The sequence below is a fragment of the Pseudochaenichthys georgianus genome, chromosome 22 (assembly GCF_902827115.2).
Source record: "Pseudochaenichthys georgianus chromosome 22, fPseGeo1.2, whole genome shotgun sequence".
NCBI classification, from domain to species: Eukaryota; Metazoa; Chordata; class Actinopteri; order Perciformes; family Channichthyidae; genus Pseudochaenichthys; species Pseudochaenichthys georgianus.
The window spans coordinates 5,449,234-5,472,866 of NC_047524.1; the positions used below are offsets into that span (position 1 = coordinate 5,449,234).

General features: G+C 39.2%; 1 protein-coding gene across 2 annotated transcripts; it reads left to right on the forward strand.

Annotated features, from left to right (window-relative positions):
• Nucleotides 1-1,548: 1,548 nt before the first annotated feature.
• sfxn5a (sideroflexin 5a) lies at nucleotides 1,549-22,030 on the forward strand. Of its 2 annotated transcripts, XM_034110880.2 has the most exons (14): nucleotides 1,549-1,698; nucleotides 3,360-3,428; nucleotides 4,957-5,034; nucleotides 5,500-5,526; nucleotides 6,223-6,277; nucleotides 7,005-7,030; nucleotides 7,199-7,252; nucleotides 8,116-8,172; nucleotides 8,297-8,362; nucleotides 9,637-9,727; nucleotides 12,721-12,836; nucleotides 12,984-13,069; nucleotides 17,415-17,532; nucleotides 18,936-22,030. In XM_034110880.2, exons 1-14 carry the CDS (start codon nucleotides 1,651-1,653, stop codon nucleotides 19,011-19,013), a joined length of 969 nt encoding a protein of 322 aa, XP_033966771.1. In that variant the 5' UTR covers nucleotides 1,549-1,650; the 3' UTR covers nucleotides 19,014-22,030. The 2 variants fall into 2 exon arrangements, with proteins under 2 accessions (XP_033966771.1, XP_033966772.1); XM_034110881.2 differs by lacking the exons at nucleotides 17,415-17,532; nucleotides 18,936-22,030 and adding an exon at nucleotides 16,234-17,147.
• Nucleotides 22,031-23,633: the final 1,603 nt, after the last annotated feature.

The following is a 23,633-nucleotide window of genomic DNA, read 5'->3' on the forward strand; positions in this document are numbered from 1 at the left end:
CAGAGCCTTTTCTTATCAAGCTCCACATTTGTGGAATCAGCTTCCAGTTTGTGTTCGGGCGGCAGACACCCTATCCGTTTTTAAGAGTGCGCTTAAGACCTTCCTTTTTGATAAAGCTTATAGTTAGGGCTGATTAGATTCAGCCCCTAGTTTTGCTGATATAGGCTTAGTTTGTCGGGGGACATCTTACTTCTTCCTTCTCTCTGTCTATACCCGTGTACACTCATGTTCCGATTAACCCAGCTTCCCCAAATGTCTTTCTTTTTGGTGTCTATATACGCTGGGATCCGGAGTCATGGATGATCCTGCGGTCCTGTGTCCTGGATCGCGAGCGCTGGATCTTGAGTCGTGGCTGTGGTCCTGGATCATAGGTCCTGGATGGATTCATCTTCCTATTATATACACATGCATTTCCAAACATTTGGACTACCTATGTTGCAAATGTATTATCTTTTCAATTTACACACGGCATCTATTGCACGTCTGTCCGTCCTGGGAGAGGGATCCCTCCTCTGTTGCTCTCCCTGAGGTTTCTCCCATTTTTCCCTTTAAACTGGGTTTTCTTTGGAAGTTTATCCTTGTACGATGTGAGGGTCTAAGGACAGAGGGTGTCGTATTGTCATACTGATATTCTGTACACACTGTGAAGACCACTGAGACAAATGTAACATTTGTGATATTGGGCTATATAAATAAACATTGATTGATTGATTGATTGATTGAAGGTGGTTTCTACATCTAAAGATCAATCTGTGTTGCTTTTTAAGGACGAAACCCGTTACAATATCTCAACTGCGAACGAAAGAAGCAAAGCAGACACGTACATTTGTTTAAAACGTGTCTCTCCAAAATTCACTCCGCCATAGTGGGAATCAAACCACCAACCGTCTTTTGTCTTCTGCTATGCTGATGTTAAATCTGGAGAAATAGTTTTCTTCACTACTTCACAAAGTACCAATTGTATATTCAATATTTTATTTATTATTTATGTAAAAATTAGTAGTCAATGTTAAAGAAATACAATGCAAACAAGGGAGACATTAATAACAAAAAAAACAACCTTATCTCGTCATATCAAAAGTGATATATCTTGCTCCATTGGTGTTTAACACATGTTTTATTTAAACAAATACAATCCCTATAGTTATATGTATGTTCTTCAGTGAGGAGAAACAATCAAAATAAAATAATAATGTGAATTATAACATTAATTCACTTCCTTCGTTTCCAAAATGTTTGATCATTGCTTCTGACTTTTATTTGTACAAAACCACCACTAGAGGGCTATGTTATACTCTTTAAACTCATAAACCTTCCTTCAATGATACCACCAGATTTCTCTTTTTTAGTATTTGCTGTACTTTACACTCTGATATTAAACTTTCACCCGGTTAACTTCCTTTTTAAGTCACCGTAAACAAAGCATGTATCCTGGGAAGTGTAGTTCGCTAACAAACGGTTAAAAGGAAATCGTTCCTGAGCAAATCACCCTGGAAAACTACATTTCCCGTCATGCAACATGGCCACTGAACAGCAGGATATTAACTGGGCAGCCCTGCAGCAGCTCCAGGTTCATGAAGTGTTGGTGAAACTGTCTTAATTATTATCGAAAAGAAGAAGAAAAAGATACACTTGTGTTAAAACTGCAACATGTCTGAATATGAGACATTTCAACATGGCAAGCCTCGTTTCGACCAGGTACATTTATTTTTAACACGATTCTAGTTTACCACATGCACTTTACGTCGTTTGTGCACCTGGCAGTTAAATGTCATATTCGATACATTAAATAGTTTACCTCTGCGTTAACAGACTTTTACATATTTGAGTGTAAAAGCATAGTTTTCCTCTGCTTTAGCATTAAATCAGCTAGCTAAGTTGCACTGTCAACATTAGCAAACATGGTTTAGTAGTTTGAGACAGTCATTCTAGAAGTAAGTTAATAAAGTAAACTTGTATTATAACTCTTGCACTTTGTCCATATTATTGTGTCTTGGTCAACTAAGTTGAAAGTCCAGCAGTGATCCGGATCCACTTTTGACCCTTGAACGCAACGCGAGGAGTAATGCAATCATTACAAATTCACTATAAAATACAGTTAGCTAGAAAGCAAAAGTGATAGCTTACCATTTTGATGGCCAACAACTAAGCTAACAATTTGTTACCCTACATGTTATGGGGCCACAATGGAGTATTCAACAACACAGTATGTTTTCATTCAGAATCCTCTTCATTGACTAGGCAATAAAGTACCATCTTATCTTATCTTTGTTTGGTATATTTGACTCATTTACATTAGATCTTATTGTACATACACATTATGCAATGGTGAAATATAACAAAAAATCTGTAGCTACTCATGTACTGGTTGAAAACATGTTGAGATACTTTTCTACACTAAAATGTTACTTATGATTTTTTTTTTAATGGTGGAATTTGTGTTTAATTTGTTCCAAAAGAGTTTGTTTTTGTGTTTTAGCAGTATACTAGTATAGCAGCAGAAAGGTACACTTTTAATATATTTTTATTGAGCAGAAGTTATAATGTGATATTCAATGTTATTACACATTACATATTTTCCTCATATTGTGCAGCCCTAAATGAAAGTACTAAAATCAGACCGAAATAATGTAATAGTAGATTATGTGAACAAATACCTGTTGGGAAATCTCACAGAATAAATTGCAACACCAATAAGTACAAGTAAAATAACCCCTCTCTCGTACACTGCTTCTCATTTCTAATAATTGAATTAGAGATATTTAAAAATCACTCCCCCATGCGGTATTCTAGTAACCATCCATATGTTCAGAAAGTCACAAAGCGTGAGTCAGATACCAGATTTTCATCTAAATTAGCTGTTAGTGTAATTAAACTGAAGTTAGGGAGTGATGGTCGCCTTTCAACGCTGCGTGGTGTATTCCTGTATCTCAGAAATGATTCCTTATGCTCAGTTATGAATACATGATCGAAAGGTTTTTCCTGGCACTTTGACAATTATAGAAATTAATTGTACATGTGGTGTGAGTGGATTCGGGGTCCCTAACAGATGCAGATCGGAAACAGTCTGTCGGAGGGATTAATGAGGTGGCTCCACCTGGTGTGTTAAAACATCTGCCACACTTCAATGTTTATTCGGAAACAGCTGGAACATCTCTGCCTCTGGTTGCTTTAAGGAACAACACAGAATCAGATTTGTCTGCCTTCTTTCGAGCAAAAGTCTAGATTCATTTGATTTGTACAGCAGATAGAAATTAAGATTTTAGGCATTTTCTTATCCTGACCTATAATGATAACACGTTAAAGATGCAAACAATACACAAGATAATGTTTCTATGATGTATTTCTTCTTCTCTTAGAACACATTTTCTGGGCGGTTCAGGCACTTCCTGGATGTGATCGACCCCAGCACACTCTTCGTTTCAGAGGTACTTGAGCTGACAGGAATATCATGCGCTTTTTAATGGCAGCCGCCCCGGTATCTCTTGTAGTCTAAGGAATGTATCTTTGTCAGAGTTCTGCTTTTTTTACACGTATATTTTGTTTGCATTTTGTTTTTATTGTAGCAAGACTGAGGCAGTGCTTCTTCGACATGTGCAAATCCACCCATGTTCATGAAATGACGCCTCATTGGTTATACAGTTCTGTTGATTGCAGGTGACTGTAAGAGCTGAGGTTTTGTTGGCGAGTTTTCTGTGTTATAGTAAGGTAATTCAGGAGTTCAGTCTCATTTTCAGTTTTTATTTGAGCTTTCATTTAAAGGAATACTTCACCCACAAAATGAAATATTTAAAGTTTTTCCTGCAATGCCTCCACATTGTACAAAGAGTCAAAGCACAAAGAAAATGCTTGATGATTGAAGTAAAAGCAGATGCGAAACACATGAATTTCATTAAGAGTTTTTTCTTCTTTTTTTTTTCTACGTGGAAGCATGCGAGCAAAACTACGTTTTCTTATAATACAAGGTAACCCAGGTTCACGATTGAAGTGTTCCTGAAACCTAGAGTAATCTATTCCACAGTGTAAGCACAATAATGTTATGTGAAACAACACATAGCCTGCACTTACTGGAAACAAATGTCAAAGGCATTGAAGTTGACTTGCTAATCACAGTTCTTAATTAATGTCCTTGACCTTGTTATGAAAATCATTGTTAGACGACTAATGTATTATCAAACTCAAGGAAAAACATGTTCAACCTTCTCGGCCACAGACCATTATGGTATTATTTCCTTGTTGTGTTTTGGTAATTTTTGTTCATAGAGTCATCAGTGCTCCGGTACCTCTGGGTAATGAAGCTGTTAGAGGGCTCTTTGGTGACAGTAATAGCAGCAGTAGCTCCTGGGATGTGATGAGGTGTGGACATGTGGGGCAGCTGTGAGGGAGGAGAGTGTGTATGTTCTCACACACACCATGCACCATGCTGGGCCAGGCGTAGCCTCAACTTGCCCCTAATGACGAGAGTGGAACAAGGATCGCTGTGCAATCACACACACATGACCTCATATGCGCACATGCAAAAGTGTACACCTAACACACACACACACACACACACACACACACACACACACACACACACACACACACACACACACACACACACACACACACACACACACACACACACACACACACACACACACACACACACACACACACGCAGTGAAAGAAACGGGAACACACACACATGCAGGCAAGCTCATTAGAACAAATTGGGCCACATGACCTTGTATTTTGCTCCGAATTAGACACTGATCACACCACAGAAAGCTGTTCATTACTCTTTAGGAAACTCATTTGTCAACTGGAAATCAGCATGAGAGTTTTAGTGAAGCACAATTATCTTGTGCTTTGAACTGTGTGGCTTGAAAAGTGGAATATAAAAAAACATCCAGGGTAAGCTGTGCTCATTTAACTTTGTATTTGACTGATTTATTATCAATGTGTTCAAATTAGAGACGTCTGCAGGAGTGTGTGGAGCTGCTCGACCGTTTTAAACAAGGAACTCTGCCTCCAGGAGTTACTGATGCTCAGGTACACACACACAAAACCTAAGTTCACATTGAACTGTTCATTGTGTGTTAAAACAGGTGAAGTGAAGCATTTACACGTCAGAAAAGCAAGGATAGCAAGGGAAATGTTGTTCGAAATAGCTCCCTTTTTAATATCTTCAATATAGTGATGTAAATGCTGCCATCTTCTGTTTGACATTTTATATTTAATTGTCTAACTATATATACATTCAGCAGTTTGGAGCTGCAGTCTTTCTGGTGTACACGATAAATAAATAAAAGCTTGTGTACGCTACTTATTTGAATGTGTGTATGTTTAGCCATAGTCTTTGGCTGTTATGTGGGTTATCTACCATCTCTTTTAAGGGTAAACACATGTTTAAGGATTAATTTAAATTAAGTTAAATGGGCAGTTACTAACAGAAAAACGTGTGAGGCTGTTTAGTCCATCATCATCTCATTGAAAATATGTTATGTCTCTCTTCAGCTTTGGCAAGCTCAAAAAATAAAGCAGGTAAGATTTGTCTCTCTTTTATTTACTTTTTGTCTCATTCACCAACACGGATCACTATCTTTTATCATCTCTAGTTGTTATGGTATGGTTTCAGTGGATTTAAACAACACATACTGCAGTCTTTACAGTTAAAGGTAGGGTAGGTAAGAATGGAGAAACCAGCTAGGATTTGAAAGTACGCAGCCGAAAAAAATCTGCCCCTTCCTTCAGACTTCCTCACAGAGCCCCTCCTCCAACACACACGAACGCGCACATGACCAATGAGGGCACGAGATAAGTCTGTGCACAGATGGAAGGCTGACAGGCAGGTAGGCCATCCAGTTACTTTAGCCGGGCCGGCTCAGATGATTGGTCGTGCTTTTTGCAGCGCCACGGCTTCCACAGATGACGTTTTTTTATGTATTTATTGTCAAAGCATTTAATATATTCATTGCTATCGGGATGTTAAAAGCATTCCATGGGATATAACAAAAAGTGTTTCTGAAGTGAATTACCTACCGCACCTTTAAGCGCAACACTTACCTGATTAAAAACATACAGCAAAGTAAGTAATTTCATTGTATTAATTAAATAGTTTTTCAAACAGTTAAAACTTTCCCTCATTCTTTTCATCCCACAGCAAATCTCTGTTCCTAATTCATTTGATCTGAACTATCCCTGTACTAATTATCCGGGTCATTATACTTCCTCTCACAGGCCATCATCCACCCTGACACGGGGGAGAAGATCCTCATGCCCTTTCGAATGTCAGGTACAGCGGCTTGGTGTGGGAGTCTAAAGGGAAGTGAGATGGAGGGGCTTGTTACGTGGTCCAACATGCAGGCGTCGTTCTCTCTGGGAAAGTGTCACGGCTCCACGGGGCTCTTCAGGTTGTCTCAGGCCAGAAAAAGGTCACACTCAGCTGGGCGCTGATTAAAACCTCTCTCCCACGGTGACCGAGAAGTTCTCGAGCTTCTCTGAAGGAGCAAATATTTTGGTTCAGACTCAAAGCACCATTTTAGCAAAGGGACTTTTAAGTGAGGGAGGGGTGGGGGGGGGTGGACAAATGAGGGAGGAGGAGACACCGACTATTAATATGTGAGGACCAATGGGAGTAAGCTGCAGAATCTTTTTGGCCTGCCTTCCTGTGCAGACTAGACTGGTGTTTCTCCAACTCGCATTGATCATTTTCCCTCTTTTGGAATATTTTTGAATAACTTTCTTGGTAGGAGGATAAATGCATTGGTTAATAGCAGCATTCAGATCTTGTGACTAAAAACACTTAAACAATGCATTAAGAATCCCTCACTAAATTCATGTCGAAGCATTTCTCTGTCATGCATTACATTAAGACTGTATTGTGGTTACTTTAAACTGTGTGTCTTTGATAGTTCGCACTAACAACAAGGTGTTTGCTTCTTCACAGTACTTAGTATTGACAATAGGGATATTTATTATAATGTCTATAATGTCTGAGTTAAATGTTTCTCTTTTAACAGGTTTTATCCCATTTGGCACACCAGTGGTAAGACTTTTTTGCATATATGTATTTTAATGAAGGCTACAATGAATTTTAGCGACACATGTCATACAATGATATTATCTTGTTTGGACTCAGATTGATCCTCCAATATATCATTCAGGCTCTGTTTTCTGATAATCTATTTGTAAAAGGGTTTTTATCTTTGTGTAGGTTGTTGGCCTCCTTCTCCCAAATCAAACGTTAGTGTCCACGATCTTCTGGCAGGTAAGAACCACATCATCACCTGAAAAACTCAGAGTTAAATAATATAATCAAGACCAATTTTAGATACAATTTGAAGATGAACCCCTCTTTATTTGTCACCCATTGTCATGCACACATCACACACAGTGACATTTTGTCTCTGCTTTTAACCCATCCTAGTACTAGGAGGGGTGGGGGGTGTCCGGTGCCTTGCTCAAGGGCACCATGACAGGCCCAGGAGTTGAACTGAGACCTCTCAAAGTACAAGTCCACTCTCCATATTTTAAATCTGTCTGTAAGGTCGACTTGAACCAGCGACCCTACGGCTGAGCCACTGCCGGACATTTTAGTTTCATGTAACTCATTTAATAAGACAACACATTAATCAACATTACTGTAAATGTTCCAGTATTTTCTAGGCATACAATTTCCCGCTGCAGTCCTGTCACGACGAAGTAAAAGTAATTCAGTGACAGGTTGAGCAAAACAAACACCTGACAGGAAGACGCAACAGTAGACAGAAGCGCCAACAATGGAACACAAATTACATCCTAAAAACTGATATATAATAAAACATCCACTTTGAACACACGAGTTGTCAAGCTTATGCTAAACGCATGAAACAAAAGGTCACCATTTGGAGGTTATCAAGAAGTGTGTGTTCTTTTTATTTATAGAAACGTATATAAATTCCACTGCTAATCCGAAAAGGAGATGAACCTCTGTGTCTTGCCAAACAGTGATGGGACATTTTCCTGAACATGCATGCGGTCGAATGTCTTTGTGTTGTATTTTGTACTTTAAATCCACCGTAATATTAGTACATTTACTTAAAATGAACTCACTTCTTCTTCTTTCTATATGCCTCCCTTCTTCCCTTACAGGGGTTAAACCAGAGTCACAATGCCTGTGTGAACTACTCCAACCGCAACGCCTCGAAGGTACTGTATCAGTTAAGTGACTCAGTCCCATTTAGACCGATACTGTACTATCTTCATATAAAAACGTGTGCACAAGTTGCATAAAATGCTTTCATATTTTAATCTCACTTATTTTCCACTTCAGCCGGCTCCAGCCTCTAAATTCTTCCAGGGATACCTCGGAGCGGTGACCAGCGCAGTCTCCATCGCTGTGAGTTCCCACAATGCCTGGCTGGATCTCAACACACACACTACCTGAGCCACTTATTGATCCTTTTTGCATTTAAACCATGGGCATACAAATAAATCAGCATTATGATGGACTTTTATCAGCTGCATATCAAACTGGATATTTCTTTATGTCTATAAAGTCTCTAAAATATCATGAGATTATTTTCATTTGCAGACTATTTGTCTAGTTGTGCTACACATTCACTGCTAAGCAGGGATAAGCGATTAATCAGGTTTTCATAGACAATTGTACTTGAATCCAAATTGCAGGAGGGGCATTATTTGTAAAAGCACATTTTGTTTATTTGAAGCGGAAACAAATTGCATTTTTCTTGTTGTCCTGAGTTTCGATCATTGTTTATTACACTTACTGTTAGTGGCTTTGGATAAAAGGTCAGCTAAATTAAATGTAAAGTAATTCAATGAATTAATGGTCATAAATATAGGCTTCAGTGCAGAGTTCAAAGGTTTACTGGTTGTTGAAGCGCTCAATCATTTGAATTTTTATGACAGGAAAATGGTCAAATGGTCAAAAGTAGAATATCAGCCTCACCCTCTGAATACCAGCCATCATAGTACCCTTAGCAGTTCAACTCTTTGAACTCCTTTTCCCCTACCTTTATGTATTTTAAAGACTCCCATGTCAAAAGCCTATGACACACGTTCACACACCTGCCTCACACAGCCTTCAGTGTGGACACAGGGCTCAAACCGAGCCAATTACTGACCCCGCTGGGCGCTCATCCGGCTGCTGCCCTCAGGCTTCTGCACGGCAGCGAGCACAGAACAAAATCGTGGGGTGTCTGGAGGGCGGACCGACGGCCGTGTGGGGGGGGCAGGAGCTCTCCAATTAAAGGTCCGCTCTGGTGACGACCCCCCGCCGAGTGTGTTATCTGAGAGCTCATAGACTTTTGACGACAGCCCTGTAGTGGTGAAATAGAATATAAAATATAAGTGTTTTTGGTTGTTTATGAACAGTGCCAGGCATTTTTGTCCCTTCAGAGCTGTATACATCTAACAGCCAATTAGCACTAGGCGTAATTTGTATAGGGCAAAAATATGTCAAAATATTCTGATTGAAGTTCAGTAGTGCTGCAGAGATTTCCTAGCTTACTCATCATTTTATATATTCAATTAAAATGTTTATAATTTGTATTTTATTGTATATACCATTGTTGACACCTTTCGATTCATTGTAAATATTCACTGTGTGTGTAGTATTGTCTGTATAATTTGTGCCTTGTTTTTCTTCAGGTGGGGTTGAACGTGTTGATCCAGAAATCGAGCCGCTTCAGCCCGACCACCAGGCTGCTGGTGCAGAGGTTCATCCCCTTCCCAGCAGTGGGTGAGTTCAAAGGGCTCAGGGAAACAACTATGGGATGGATAGGGTCAGGGGTCAATATTTCAAAAATAGTTTGGTAATAAGTGTAAGGGTCTCTTTGGTGTGGAACACAGAAGTTCATAAAAGAGTAAAGGTCCATTGCAGTCTTATATAAAAAAATTCAAGAGCATTCACTCAGGTTGTTATTCAATGGAATGCATGTGCAAGCATTTTTTGTACATATGTCGAGTTTGCAATGTAGATTATGTCGAGTATTGTTCTCACTGACGAGAGTAGGACAGTGTTTCCAGACGTAAGTGGGTGTACAGGCGGGTTTAAGTGGAAAATATGTACATTTATTTTCCCCGTATTTCATTAATTGATTAAGTCCGTTTTTTATGTTATGCTTTATGTTCCATGTGCATTTTCTGCACTGCAAAATATTTGTTATTAATTGATAAATTGTCTATTGAAATAGTTCTTGATTGTTTTATTTGATGAATAATCCGTGCAGCTTTCGTTACAGAATGATAAGACTCTTAACTTTTAATATTAATAACACCTTTAAAACACCTATGTGACCATCATAAATGGCTTTTTTTGAGTCAAACCACTTCTGGTTTGTTTCTGGTCCCCTCAATGTGTTCTCTCTGCGGGATACGGAGGTGTTGTGAGCGTGCTCCTTCAGACGTGTGTGGAGCCACAAAGCTGATTTTCATGCCACTCTCCCCCGCAAACACACACCCAGGGGGAAAGACCAATGTCCCAGAATGCTGCTGGTTCATAATTAAATGGTTTGCCCCTCACTCTCCCCCTCCCCTTATAACATGGCGGCTCTTTTAATTAAATCAACAGGTTTCTACAGCGCAGCCTTTGCCTGGTAATTGGCTGCTTGTTAGAACTCTGCTGCGGCAAACAAATTGGATAATTACCCCTAAAGTGGCGTCTATGGCAAGGCCTCATTTACCTGATTTATGTTTTGTTCATTGTTGTTGCTGCCGTTGTTATGCTTGGCTCATATATAAGGTAATTAAAATGGTTAATTGAAGCGAGCGAAAGTAAAGTGCTGTTTGAATTTTCACCTGCTTCATTTTGTTTGCTTACTTAAGGCTACATTTATTTGTAATAACCTAATCAAGTAGAGGCCTGTCATTCAATTAGATTATGAAGACTTTAACTGGAGGGAAAGACTGGCAAAAAAAACATATTGGGATAATTAATTTTTTTGAAAATATTCATCAATATTTAATTATTATTAATTATCAAGTAATTATGTGAAAAGCTCTATAGTGCACTGCCACCGCTAGTTATTAGATGACAATTAGAATGTACATAAATGTAATTATTTCAGATAATTACAAATACGAGCCAAATATTTCAGGATTGGGCTGTGCAGACGTTCCAATCATTTATTTTATAATTACTTTGATGCCTTTTATCAATTTACATGCAAACGTTTTTTTGAGAATTTGATCCTGTTGCTGTGTTTTTTTTCTTATTCCACGCCAAATTCCCGCTATCTGTCCCTCTGTTAATTGGTCTGGATAATAAAAATCCCTTGTAGGTAGAAAGAGCTATTTGCTCAGTCAATTGAATTCCCCTCACAAAGCGCCCTGCGCGCCCTGCAGCCGTCAGTACAGATAACTCTGAACGCTGTTGTCTTAAATTAAAAAGGCTTGCGGCGCCACCACTAAACTCTCTAAAATGACTTTTTCTTATTCCTATTAGAGTCAAGGAGAAAGGTCTGTCTATATTAACATACATTTGTGTTCATTGTGGCTTTCGTGAATAAATCGCAGGGTAACGACATGGCTGTTTGTCGACCTTGGTCATGGTGTTTGTTGGTTATTTGACACACACACACACACACACACACACACACACACACACACACACACACACACACACACACACACACACACACACACACACACACACACACACACACACACACACACACACACACACACACACACACACACACCACACGGGCGTAGCATTACGTTTTGTGGATTATGACATGGCTGTGATGTGCTGATTTGGGTTTTTTAGTCATTAAAGCATTCAGTGTCTAACAGAAGGACACTTAATGACAGGTGTACCACTTTGATCACAGTATTATTATTGTATATAATTAAAGGGGCCCTATATACTTATTTGGGTTTCCCCTTGCCTGTAGTGTGTTGTATAGGTTTTTGGGACTAAAATCCCTAAGTGCCCACCAGAAGGAGTCCCCCCCCCCTGAACCTCTCCCTTCTGCACTGTTACTTCACAGGCTGCCTGATCTTTAAAGGTCACTTATTATGCAAAATACACTTTTTGATGTCTTTTATACATAAATATGTGTCCCCGGTGTCAGGAGACTCACAAAGTGTCAACCCTCTCTCTTTTCCTACGTACCCACATCTCTAAAAACGGGGGAACAACAGAGCTGATCCAGATTTGCTGCGGTCATGAAGACATATCGGAATGGAAACGTTCCACCCACCCAACCTATCGTCCCCTATCAGAAACGTCACTTTATCAGAAACAATGCGCGACGTGTTTTGGACGTAATATGGTCTTTGTTTACATTAGCAAGCACGCTAACACTCAGAGCTAACGCTGTACTGGAGAGAATATGTATAAAAAAGCAGGTCATAAAAAAAGGAACTCACCTTGTGGTAAACCCGTAAGAGAGAAAGCGTTGGAGCTCCATACTGTTTCAGAAATAACCCAGCAGCAGCTCGGGTTTGAAGTTACTGACCCAGAATCAGCACTTTAGTAACAGGGCTGAAATATAGGGGTATGAGGCATGGCTAAAATGCATGATCTGATTGGTATTTTGAGCAAAACACTTCAGAGACATGTTTTTTATATATCGGAAACCTATAATATATGCATAACAATAGGAGACCTTTAAACCAGAGTCACAGTGATGAAAAGACAATTCATTTCACTTTTGGACTCATATATGTCGAATCCATAGATGTCTGATATCTCTTTTAATATTTAAAAACCTTCTCGCTTCTCTACAGCCACTGCAAACGTCTGTAACGTGGTTCTCATGAGGCACTCGGAGCTGTCGGAGGGCATCAGCGTGCTCGACGACAACGGGAACGTGGTGGGAACCTCAAAAGTGGCTGCCAAACACGTAGGTTACTTTTTATCCAACGTCAACTCTTCATGTGCAGCTTTTATATGGAGTTGATGTAATGTCTGTCTTTTTTTTTTTAAATAGTTGATTTTTCTTTCTGGCTTTCTTATTTAATGTCTTTATGTCTTCTTTTGTTTGTGACAGGCACTTTTAGAAACAGCTCTGACCAGAGTTGTCATGCCGATGCCAATTCTGATGCTGCCTCCCATCATCATGGCTGCACTGGAGAAGTAAGAGGATGTTTTATTAATATCAGCTTTTTTGGCTTCTCCTAAGAGATAAATTGGCTCTATAATGCCAATTTTTATAATGCATTACAAACAAACTGTGCTTATTGCACTGAATAATTAAAGTTATAGGCGCGCAAAACTATTCATGATGCTTTAAAAAAGATAAACGCATAATAAAAAAAAATCCTTGATAAATGCGGGTCACTTAAAGTCATTTTTTAAGGAACATATTGTATTATAATTCCCATAACTGTTATTTCATATTTATAACACATAATAATCACAGTAATAATCCATGTAAAGTATTGATTGTTTACTTTAAGTGCAGTAAGTGTTATAGAAAATAATCTATAGGATTACAACTAGTGGACTTGAATACACTATGATCCTTACAAAATAAAAGCGCTATTGTTATGGTACTTGACCTGGTATTAAAAACATTATCGCTAATCAAATCATCATTTTATAGTGAATTATTAGCAACAGCATCAGTTTCAGATTCCTCTACTCCTACGACCTTCCATTGAAATCCATGAACCTTCTCCCTCAATGGGATGCCAGCGTTGTGTGAAGTGACTGTAATGATGTCTTAATGATGCAATGTGTTTATACGGATGTTTGGTGATCAATGGCCTGCCTGAGGAATGCGGCCATCTTTGTAAATCCCTGACAGCACTTGTCCCGACCGCTGCGAGCAGGCGGGCGGCCCAGGTGTGTTTGGGATTCCTGGCAGCTGCATGACTGCACGGGAAAAGAGAGTGAGAGAGGGAGAGTGTGTGAGAGTGAGCAGAGTGTATGAGGTGGACTGAGGCTCAGCTATCCTCTGTCAGCTCGCCTCCACTGGCTCTCAATGGAGCGAGAACAAGGGGACAGAGACCCTGCGAGGCCCCTCCATGATGGATGACTCCGCTGAGAGCACATTTTGGTGACAGCCGGTTCTGTCCTGCACGTGCTTTGCTAGCTGCGAGAGGCTCCAGAACAATACGTATTTTTAAATATGTATTTGTGAGTTTTAGGCTAAGTTACGTACACAGCTACGTAGGGCCTTTATCATGTGCTACTCTGATATTAGAAGAGTACATTCAGTATTTTCCGAACAGGCTACCTGTGCTGAGTATCCTTTGGCTTATACTGTGATGTGTAGAAAAACTGCACATACAGTACAAGGAAAAAGTGTTGCAAAAAGTATACCTTTTTCATTTGAATTAAGTTGAATTAATTGCATTCAAGCCTAAACTTTGGCATTCTTGCTGTCATCATCTTGGTTTAACGCCGTGGCCATGTTGTTGTTTTCCAACCAGAAATACAACCAAACGCTGGAGGTCTTAGTTGGTCCAAATGTTCAAAGTTAACTTCAAGAACTGAAAATACATGTATATCTGAATGTACTGTATTGAATAAGACATGAAACTAGTGATTGCGGCAATAAACTCGTCAGGAAACTGTTCACTGAGGTAAAAAGTCAGGGCAGTTCCTTATAGACTTCAATACAATCTAAGTACAAAAGCTGTACATTTGAAATGTTCAGCTATTGGAGAAAAACAAATCTGTACCACAGCAGAATTAAAACACAAGCTTCTCCCGCTGCTGAAACTGAAACACTTTATATAATTCCGCTGCGTGTTCATCATCACCTCGCCGTGTTTGTTTAGTGTTGAAATTAGAAACCCAATATTGTTCCTGTTAACATACCTCTCAGAACAGCAGGCGCAGCAGGACTAGAAAGTAACTCAACCAAAGGTGTTTGTTCAGAATACACAACATTCTTTATTCTTTATTTAGTTCAAATGTATTTAGGCCCCTAATGCAAATATATTGAATTATACATTCTTTAAATCAGGAAAATAAAATTGTCCTAAGTAGAACCTAAGCGACTACTGATGCTTTCTGAATTCATAAAAGTAGTGTTTTGTCCCAGACATTTTCTGATTGATATATTTAAATGATCATTTTGTGAAATCCTTTTTGTCAGTCTTCAATAGTGTGTGCTTTCTTGCTTCTGTGAAATGCATGTGTTAAAATGCACTCCAAATAATTGTTTGAGGTACAGCTGCAATGTGTGTACTGTATATATAAAGCCTGCAGCTAATGCAATAAAAGTACAATTAAATACATCGCTAATGTCTTTCTAATACACTTCTTCGTTCTTTTACATAAGGCTAAGTCAAATTATTCCAAAGGGACCTGAGGTTGTCTCCAAAATATGTTCTATCTTTTAAAGGTCTTTGGCTGAAAAACAATTGCGAACCTCCGACATATTGTTGTTTCTCTCTTTGGCACAGCATGAGTCATCTGGGATATTCCATTAATTGGTCTTCTCGCTGCGACAGCGATTCTGCGTCGCGCTGTCAGAGGTTCATGTAAACAGTTCAACCCCGGGTTAAAACATCGACCAGAACATGGCCACTCTCCAGGTTATTCAGTCATTCACAACTGTGTCGTCAATTTGGGATAATTTCCCTTCTTTCCAGTGATTTTAAGGTTTACTTGTGACTCTCACAACTTTTCTCCCATTGACTTTTCTCTTTGTAACCCCAGTTCTAAGGTGTGTGTGTGTGTGTGTGTGTGTGTGTGTGTGTGTGTGTGTAGCCTAATTAAAGCATGGAAGCCATATGTGTTAATGAGCTCCCTCATTAAGCGGCAGCTCTCCTCGTTAGGGGGAGAGGCGTCGCTGGTGGAGGAGAGAGGGAGCGGCTCTCTCTCTCGAGCTCCTGCTGAGTTCACTGTCCTACGCTGAAGAGGGGATTATCGTACGGAGGGGAAGCGAGGAGGCATTTTGGCGAGAAAATGTATTTCTGGAGATAGGTCTTTAATACGCCATTAAAAATAAGTGTTTTTGTTAAGATTGACAAAAGGGTTTTCCAACTGTTACAATACATTTATCTTAGATTATTTCGGTTAACACAACAAAGCAATCACCTTTCAGAATTTCAAAAGCAAAGATTGACTGTAAACGAATGTCAAACTTAGAAATGCTGTTTTTATCACTGAAGCATTATTTTCAAATACAAACACAACAGGGTAATGTGAATAGAAAGATGCTATTGAAGCTTTAATTGAACAGCTAACTTAAAATAACTTCCTGTTCACCTTCTGGTCGTCAGTAAATGTACCATTCACACTTCGAAATTGAGCCTCTACATGTACCATCTTTCTCACTATAGGTTGATGATCAAATGAAGACATAGTGGATGTGATGTTCCTGAGTCTGCTGAGCTGCACAGAGATCCTGAATAAAATACAGATCTTTGATTTAGACATTGAAGGTTAATATTTCTGCGTCTTTGCTCAAATGAGGTGCACCATTTGTATAGATTTGCACTTCATTAAAGATGTTTTCTGCCAGTAATCTGATTCCAAAAATAGTTTTAGGCAAATAGGACAAATTGCCTCTGTTTACTTACGCTTAACTGTACTGCTTTCAAACATTTTGAGATGTTTTTGGTATCAATTCTTGCACAAAAATATCCTTCATTATATTTGTTACTGGAAATGTGTATTTCCACATGTATATTTTCCACATGTATATGTTTTTTTTAATTGTTATTTTATATTCTTTAAAGGTGGGGTAGGTAATTTTGGAGAAACCAGCTTGAGTGCGCTAGAATTTGAAAATACACAGCCGGAAAAAATCTGCCACTTCCTTACAGAGCCCCTCCTCCAACACACACGAACGCGCACATGACCAATGAGGGCCCGAGATAAGTTTGTTCACAGATGGAAGGCTGACAGGCAGCTAGGCCGTCCAGTTACTTTAGCCGGCCTGCTAAAATGATTGGTCGTGCTTTTTACAGTACTACGGCTTCCACAGATGACATTTTTGTATGGATTTGTTGTCGAGGCACTTCAGATATTCATTGCTATCGGGATGTTAAGAGCATTCCATGGAATATAACAAAAAGTGTATCTCGAGCCGGTTTCTCAAACGTACCTACCCCACCTTTAACTTTTTTGAATTTTTTATGATATTTTATTTGTATTTCTGAAATATTTTGGACTGTTTATCTTGTGTCTTAATTTCTCTCATGTACATTGCCTTTTGTTTTTTATGCTGCTGCAACGCAAACATGTCCCAAATTTGGATCAATAAAGTACCTATCTCTATCCATCTGTCTAATTGGCCACATCTGATTCAGAAAATTGGTTTTGGCAAATAGGACAAATTGCCACTATTTACTTAAGCTTTACTGTACTGCTTTTAAACATTTTGAGATGTTTGTGGTATTGCTAAACAAATCCAGTATACATTGTATTCCACTGCTGTCACTTAACCATGTAATGAGTTATTGTGTTTCTCTCTATATGAACTGTGAGATGAAAAAGTGTCGATGTTTTCCCCCTGCAGGCTTCCTCTCCTGCAGAGGCGCCGGCGGCTCGTCCTCCCTGTCCACAGCCTGGTGTGCCTCGCCGCCTTCGGCCTCGCTCTGCCTCTCGCCATCAGCCTCTTCCCACAGATGTCACAGGTACGTCATCCCAAAATAACTTCATCCTATGCAAAGGAATATGTCTTTGCCCTAACATATAATAGATTGTGTTTTTGAAGTTGTTTTTCAACACCAATTCTTGCTTCTTCACATTCTCTGTGTATTAAATAGCTGCTATGCTCATAATAATGATAATAATACATTTTTGTTATATAGAACTTCATCTCAAAGACACTTAACAATAAAATAATCCATATGAAAAAACAAGATGCAATGAAATGGAATAGAAATAAACAAACTATCAAAAGGAAAGTGGCCAAATAGGCTAGCCTTCAGGTGGCGGAAGGAGTTTATCAGGAAAGGGGAGTTTTTTAAGGTCTTATCATTCTGTGTTTTACGGTCTGATATGAGGACATTTCTGGAAGGAGGGAACAGCAACCGAGAACAATCCTCATGCCTGCCATGACTGATGTTGATGAGCGGGGTCTCCTGACCTCTTTATCGTCCCCCATTGAGTTTTACAGAGGCTCTGCTAATGAGGCGTATCCCTCGGAGGCTTAACCCGCTCTGTTATGATCTGCCCACAGTCTCTACTGCCTCCATTCATCGAAGCCATGCAGGTTGAGATCTAACTTGAGCCTTATTGCCTCAGTATGTGTCACACTACTCATTAAATGGCGTTTTGTTTTTCACTCCACGTCTCTATCTGTTTGTCTTGTCTTTGCCAAATGACTCGCTGACACAAGACAAGCAGCCCTGGCTTTAAAATGTTTAGGAATTAATTACCACTGGAAATATCTCAGACAGCCATATGGCACAAAACTTCAGACATATGTGTTGCTGACAGTCCTGTGAAAAGCTGCCTCCCGCTCCACGAAAGGGGCCTGTTTTTCTCTCACATGTCCCTTTTTTTTTTTGCACTTTCGCTAAGATAGCAGGTGAAAAAAAACTCCCTAAAAAGCAACATGAATGCCCTGTTCCCCTGGACCCCCTGCCTACTCAATTTGTCCCACTTCCCCATTTCACACCTACCAAGATGTCTGATTAGGATTCTGCCTCCAACTCCAACAGCCATCTGTCTCTGGTTCAAATATTAGGAGCCGCAAACCTCAAATTAGACTTTCCTCTGCCAAATTGGCTCGTTTTACACATTAGCTGTAAATACAGAACATTTGAAGCCTTTAAGAATATATTTATGAAACTGTTACAAATTGCATGTAGAGTTTTATGGATGCATCTACACATACTGCATGTAGAGTTTTATGGATGCATCTACACATACTGTATGTTAGCGTTTTATGGATGCATCTACACATACTGTATGTTAGCGTTTTATGGATACATCTACACATACTGTATGTTAGCGTTTTATGTCTGACTGCTATTTAAACGCATTTCTATTTGCACTGATGACCTTTTTTTCCCTGCTTTGATTCCCACAGATCAGCGTCAATCAGCTAGAGCCAGAGATCGCCATGGCAACAGATTGTAAGGTTGTGACATACAATAAAGGCCTGTGAGTGATCTGCTCTGCCAGATATCTAAATATAGGAATAACGTAAGAAGACTGAATTATGCAAAAAACTTGGCTGCGTTATCCTGTGAAAAGTAGGCATATGTTTACAGAAAGGATACACGTTGTTTTTGCCAAGACAATATATAATAAATAACACATATCAACACCTTTTAGGAATTACTATCCCTGTTAAGACATGCACACCGACCAACAAAATAACATCATGTGACTGAGCCACAAAATATATTTATGGAGTAACTCGAATAGCAACTATCAAAAACAATTTTCTATTAGCTTGCCTGGTTTCTTCTTACCTGTAAAAGACATTTTGAGGTTAACTTAGAAAAAACTTAGTAGAATAATTAGTGGATTAGATAGTGATGAACCAAATACTCAAAGTAAAGTAGTAAGTGAATTCCTGCATGATGAGAATCTGAATCATCATATTGTCAAGTCCCTCTGAAGTGCAGGAGTAAAGTACCTCCAAATTGTACATCATTTGAGTAAATGTACTACTGTACTCCAGTCCGAGCCGACCATGTGTTCTGGATTGTAAATGTAAATACTGTAAATGAAATCAGGAAAAATGTCTGAAATGCATTTCCTTTTAAATAGTTTTTTGTTCTTGTTTATAATGAAACGACCGAACTTCTCTTGCTTTTTATATAAAGCTAACGCCAGTCTTACGACCTGGTGACAGGTTGCATGTCTAGAGGGAAAATCAAAAATATTGCACAAGAAAAAAGATAATTGTAAAGTCCAAAATATGAACTTCATTTTGTTTTTTTCTGATTTCTTTACCTGGGCAATCATTTTGCAACCCATCACATTCTTCTCGCGACCCCTTGTAGGGGTGCTGACACCTATGTTGCGAAACTCCTATTTAATGGTTTCAGCCAACTGGAAAAATTGCTCTGCCTGATTTTGGTATAGTGCGTCTACAAACAGAAAAAAGAGAATGTCGAAAAGCGGAACGCAGGTGGCGAAAAACAAATCTCCAGGTTCACTTTGAAATGTATAAAGAGAGACTTGGCCTTTATAATTTGGAATTGAAAAGCGCACGACAATCGTTCTTCTCTGACATCATTACCAAAAACAAAAACAACGCACGTGCCTTGTTTGCTACCATCGACAGACTAACTAACCCCGCAGTGTCAGTAGCCTCTGAATTTCTATCCACCAGGGCGTGCAATGATTTTGCCTCCTTTTTCACTGACAACATTCAGAAAATCAGACAAGCAGTCAGTGCCTCTGCATCAGGTACAGCAAATGTGTTGTCTCTGTGTCCACTTAACATCAATTCAGACATCATGACACAATTCCATCAGATTAATGATAAAAACCTAGAGGACATTATACAACTTCTGAAATCCTCCTCCTGCTGCCTTGATATTATTCCAACAGGATTTTTCAAAGATGTTTTGCCTTGCATGGCCTCAGAACTACTTCATATAGTAAACAAATCTCTTCACTCAGGTATTTTTCCACAGGCCCTGAAAACTGCAGTCATTAAACCGCTCTTAAAAAAAGAATAATCTAGATGCTTCAGTAATGAACAATTACAGGCCCATATCAAACCTGCCATTTCTAGGTAAAAAACAGTTGAGTAATTTCTTGCATTTAAATAGTTGTTTCGATGTGTTCCAGTCAGGCTTTCGTCCAAACCACAGCACTGAGACTGCTCTTGTAAAGGTCTTTAATGACATCCACTTAAACACAGACAGTGGCAGAACTTCAGTGTTAGTATTATTAGATCTCAGTGCTGCGTTTGACACTGTTGATCACAACATATACTAGACCGACTGGAAAACTGGGTGGGACTTTGGGAAACAGTTCTAAATTGCTTTGAATCCTACTTAAAGGTGACATGTCATGCTTTTCCGGTTATTGCTCGTCCCCTTGTGTGTTATGAAGGTTTTTATGCATGTAAACGGTCTGCAGAGTCAATTAGCTTGAGCTGTCAGATTTTCCGAAACGGGATTTGATTGGCTGGCGCTGGCTACTCCGGCGTCAGAAGTTGAACATTGTTCATCTTCTGACGCCGGAGACGGCGGAGACGGACCGCTCTGCTACCCACAATTCAGTTCGGTGAAAAAGCGAGGCAACGTGACGTCACCCCATTCAAAGTGAATGGGCAGTTTGGAGTTGTCGACGCTGTAGTGTGGACGGGCCTTTACACTAAGAAAGTGGATCACATCACTCCTGTTCTGAAGTCTTTACACTGGCTTCCTGTGTGTCAAAGATTAGATTTCAAAATACTGCTGCTGGTTTATAAAGCACTGAATGTTTTAGGCCCAAAATACATTTCTGACCTCCTGCTAAATGATGAACCATCCAGATCTCTCAGGTCTTCAGGGACTGGTCAGCTTTCTGTCCCCAGAGTCAGAACTAAACATAGAGAAGCAGCGTTCAGTTATTATGCTCCAAATATCTGGAACAAACTCCCAGAAACCTGCAGGTCCGCTGCAACTCTGACTACTTTTAAATCCAGGCTGAAGACTTTTCTTTTTGTCGCTGCTTTTAATTGAACTATTCATATCTTAGACTGCACTGTAACTTTTATCCATGTATTTTTTTTTTTTTTTTTTTTTTTTAATGACTGATTTTAAATGGCATTTTCTTAATGTCTTTCATTTTTTGTAAAGCACTTTAAATTGCCTTGTGTTGAAAAGTGCTATATAAATAAACTTGCCTTGCCTTGCCTTACATCTAAAAACCTTTCTTGTAAACTCGAACTGTGAACTGCAATACGTTTTAAAACAAATGTATATCTCATGGAAATCATCCAATGACAATGTGATTGTTTTTCACCACAAAAGCCTGTATTGAAAACATTGTAATGTAGTTAAATGATGAATGTAGTTTTTGTAATAAAACAAGTTAATACTTTATATACACATACAAGTCTTAATGTAAAATATGGAGATTTGTATTCCATATTGTTTATTTTTTAATCTTTATTGTAAAATGCTGCTTTGTGTATGTACTTGGACTTGATTTATATAAACTTCCTGTCTACAAGTGTTATCTTTTCTCATGATCTGTGTGATGTGTGAGGAAACGCACGTTGACAAGCAGCCACATGCAGCACCAGCGGAGGATGCTGGTTGTAATTCGGGTAAGACAAATGCAAAACCCAAATAATTATCAATCCTATTGGCTTTTAACTATTATAATGGCTGTTGTGTTTGTAATCACATGTGTGTTTACCCTTAGAAGTTTACTGTAAGTTTTATTGAAATATTACCTGATGGCTTTTAACTCTGACTATATTTCAAGAATGTATTGTATGACTCAATACAAATTATAATTGTTAGTGAGTTTACCTTTTCAACAAATTCCCAAGAATGTTCAAGATATGTTTTACATTTCTAAATTCTATTTACATTTTAAAATGACACATAACTTTATATTTTGGGGGAAAGCACCAATTGTATTTGATCTTTAGCACGCTTAGTTTAATTGCAACCTTCCTTATTGTAATCTCATGTCAAATTAGATAATATAAGCAGAAATACATTTATTGATGCAATATAAAACGGTGACTAAGCTGCATGCAATTTAAAACCATCAATTAAAGATGTGTCATTTGTTGCTCATAGAAAATAAGGCTTTTTTAATCCTGTGCAGAAACCCGGTAATCAGACAGTAATAATCAACCCAGTGCTTGTCTTTCGGGACAGCAGCAGTCTGATGCACCCCCCCCTGCATCTCTCTGGAGAAGCTCTTTGTTTTTCTCTGCTCTCTCCTTCTCTGCTGACTCAGGCGACAGGAGACGCAGCGTTTAGGGAGACAGGCGTGATTTTCCGCCCTAATTGTTTTCCTAACAGGCGAATGAGAGGTGCGGCTCTCGGTAATCGTGCTGACCTTTTACCTAACGGAGACCTGATTGGCCTCGAACACACCTCCTGCTCCACTATTAGGAGCTGGCCGATATGGAGATCATCAAATATCACAATGTTGATACTGCGACGACAATGAACGGTTGACTATTGTGTGCTTTCACAATGAATTCTTTGATAAGTAATCTTCAGTAATGTGAATATAATGTCTAAGTGGGAAAAAGCGAACAGTCTGGGGAATTTGAAAATGACACCACTTCACTGTAAAGCCTTTAAAACCAGGGAAAGACATCATATGACGATATTAATTTGATATTGACTTATTGCCAAGCCATAGTATGTTATAGTGCTTTCAGAGTTTAAGTAACTGTCCTGCTTAAAATCCACCTCTGTTGGTGTTTATGAACTTATGTGTATTTGCAGCTGCAGTGAGTATAGGATACCCTGGGAACTCAAAACAAGGCCCCTCTTGCAACTGCAGATGTTTGCAAGACTACTGCAGTTTACCTCCCCTGCCTCCCCCTTCCTCTTTACTCTCTCTCTCTCTGTGTTTCTTAGCTTACAAAACAAGACATCAGGGTCAGACTTTAGGGCTCATCTCTGAAGCCTCTGGGTCATTAGGAGGAGATTCCTTCCGTTTCTTTTGACAGGTGATTACTGAGGCTGTTTGGTGAAAGAGCCGCCGCACAATAGTAACTACTTTCCCTCTTTCTTTCTTTTTCCAGAGGCTGCACCCTGTGGATGGGAACCCTTTCTGTGTCCCCCCCCCTTCTGCTGGAATT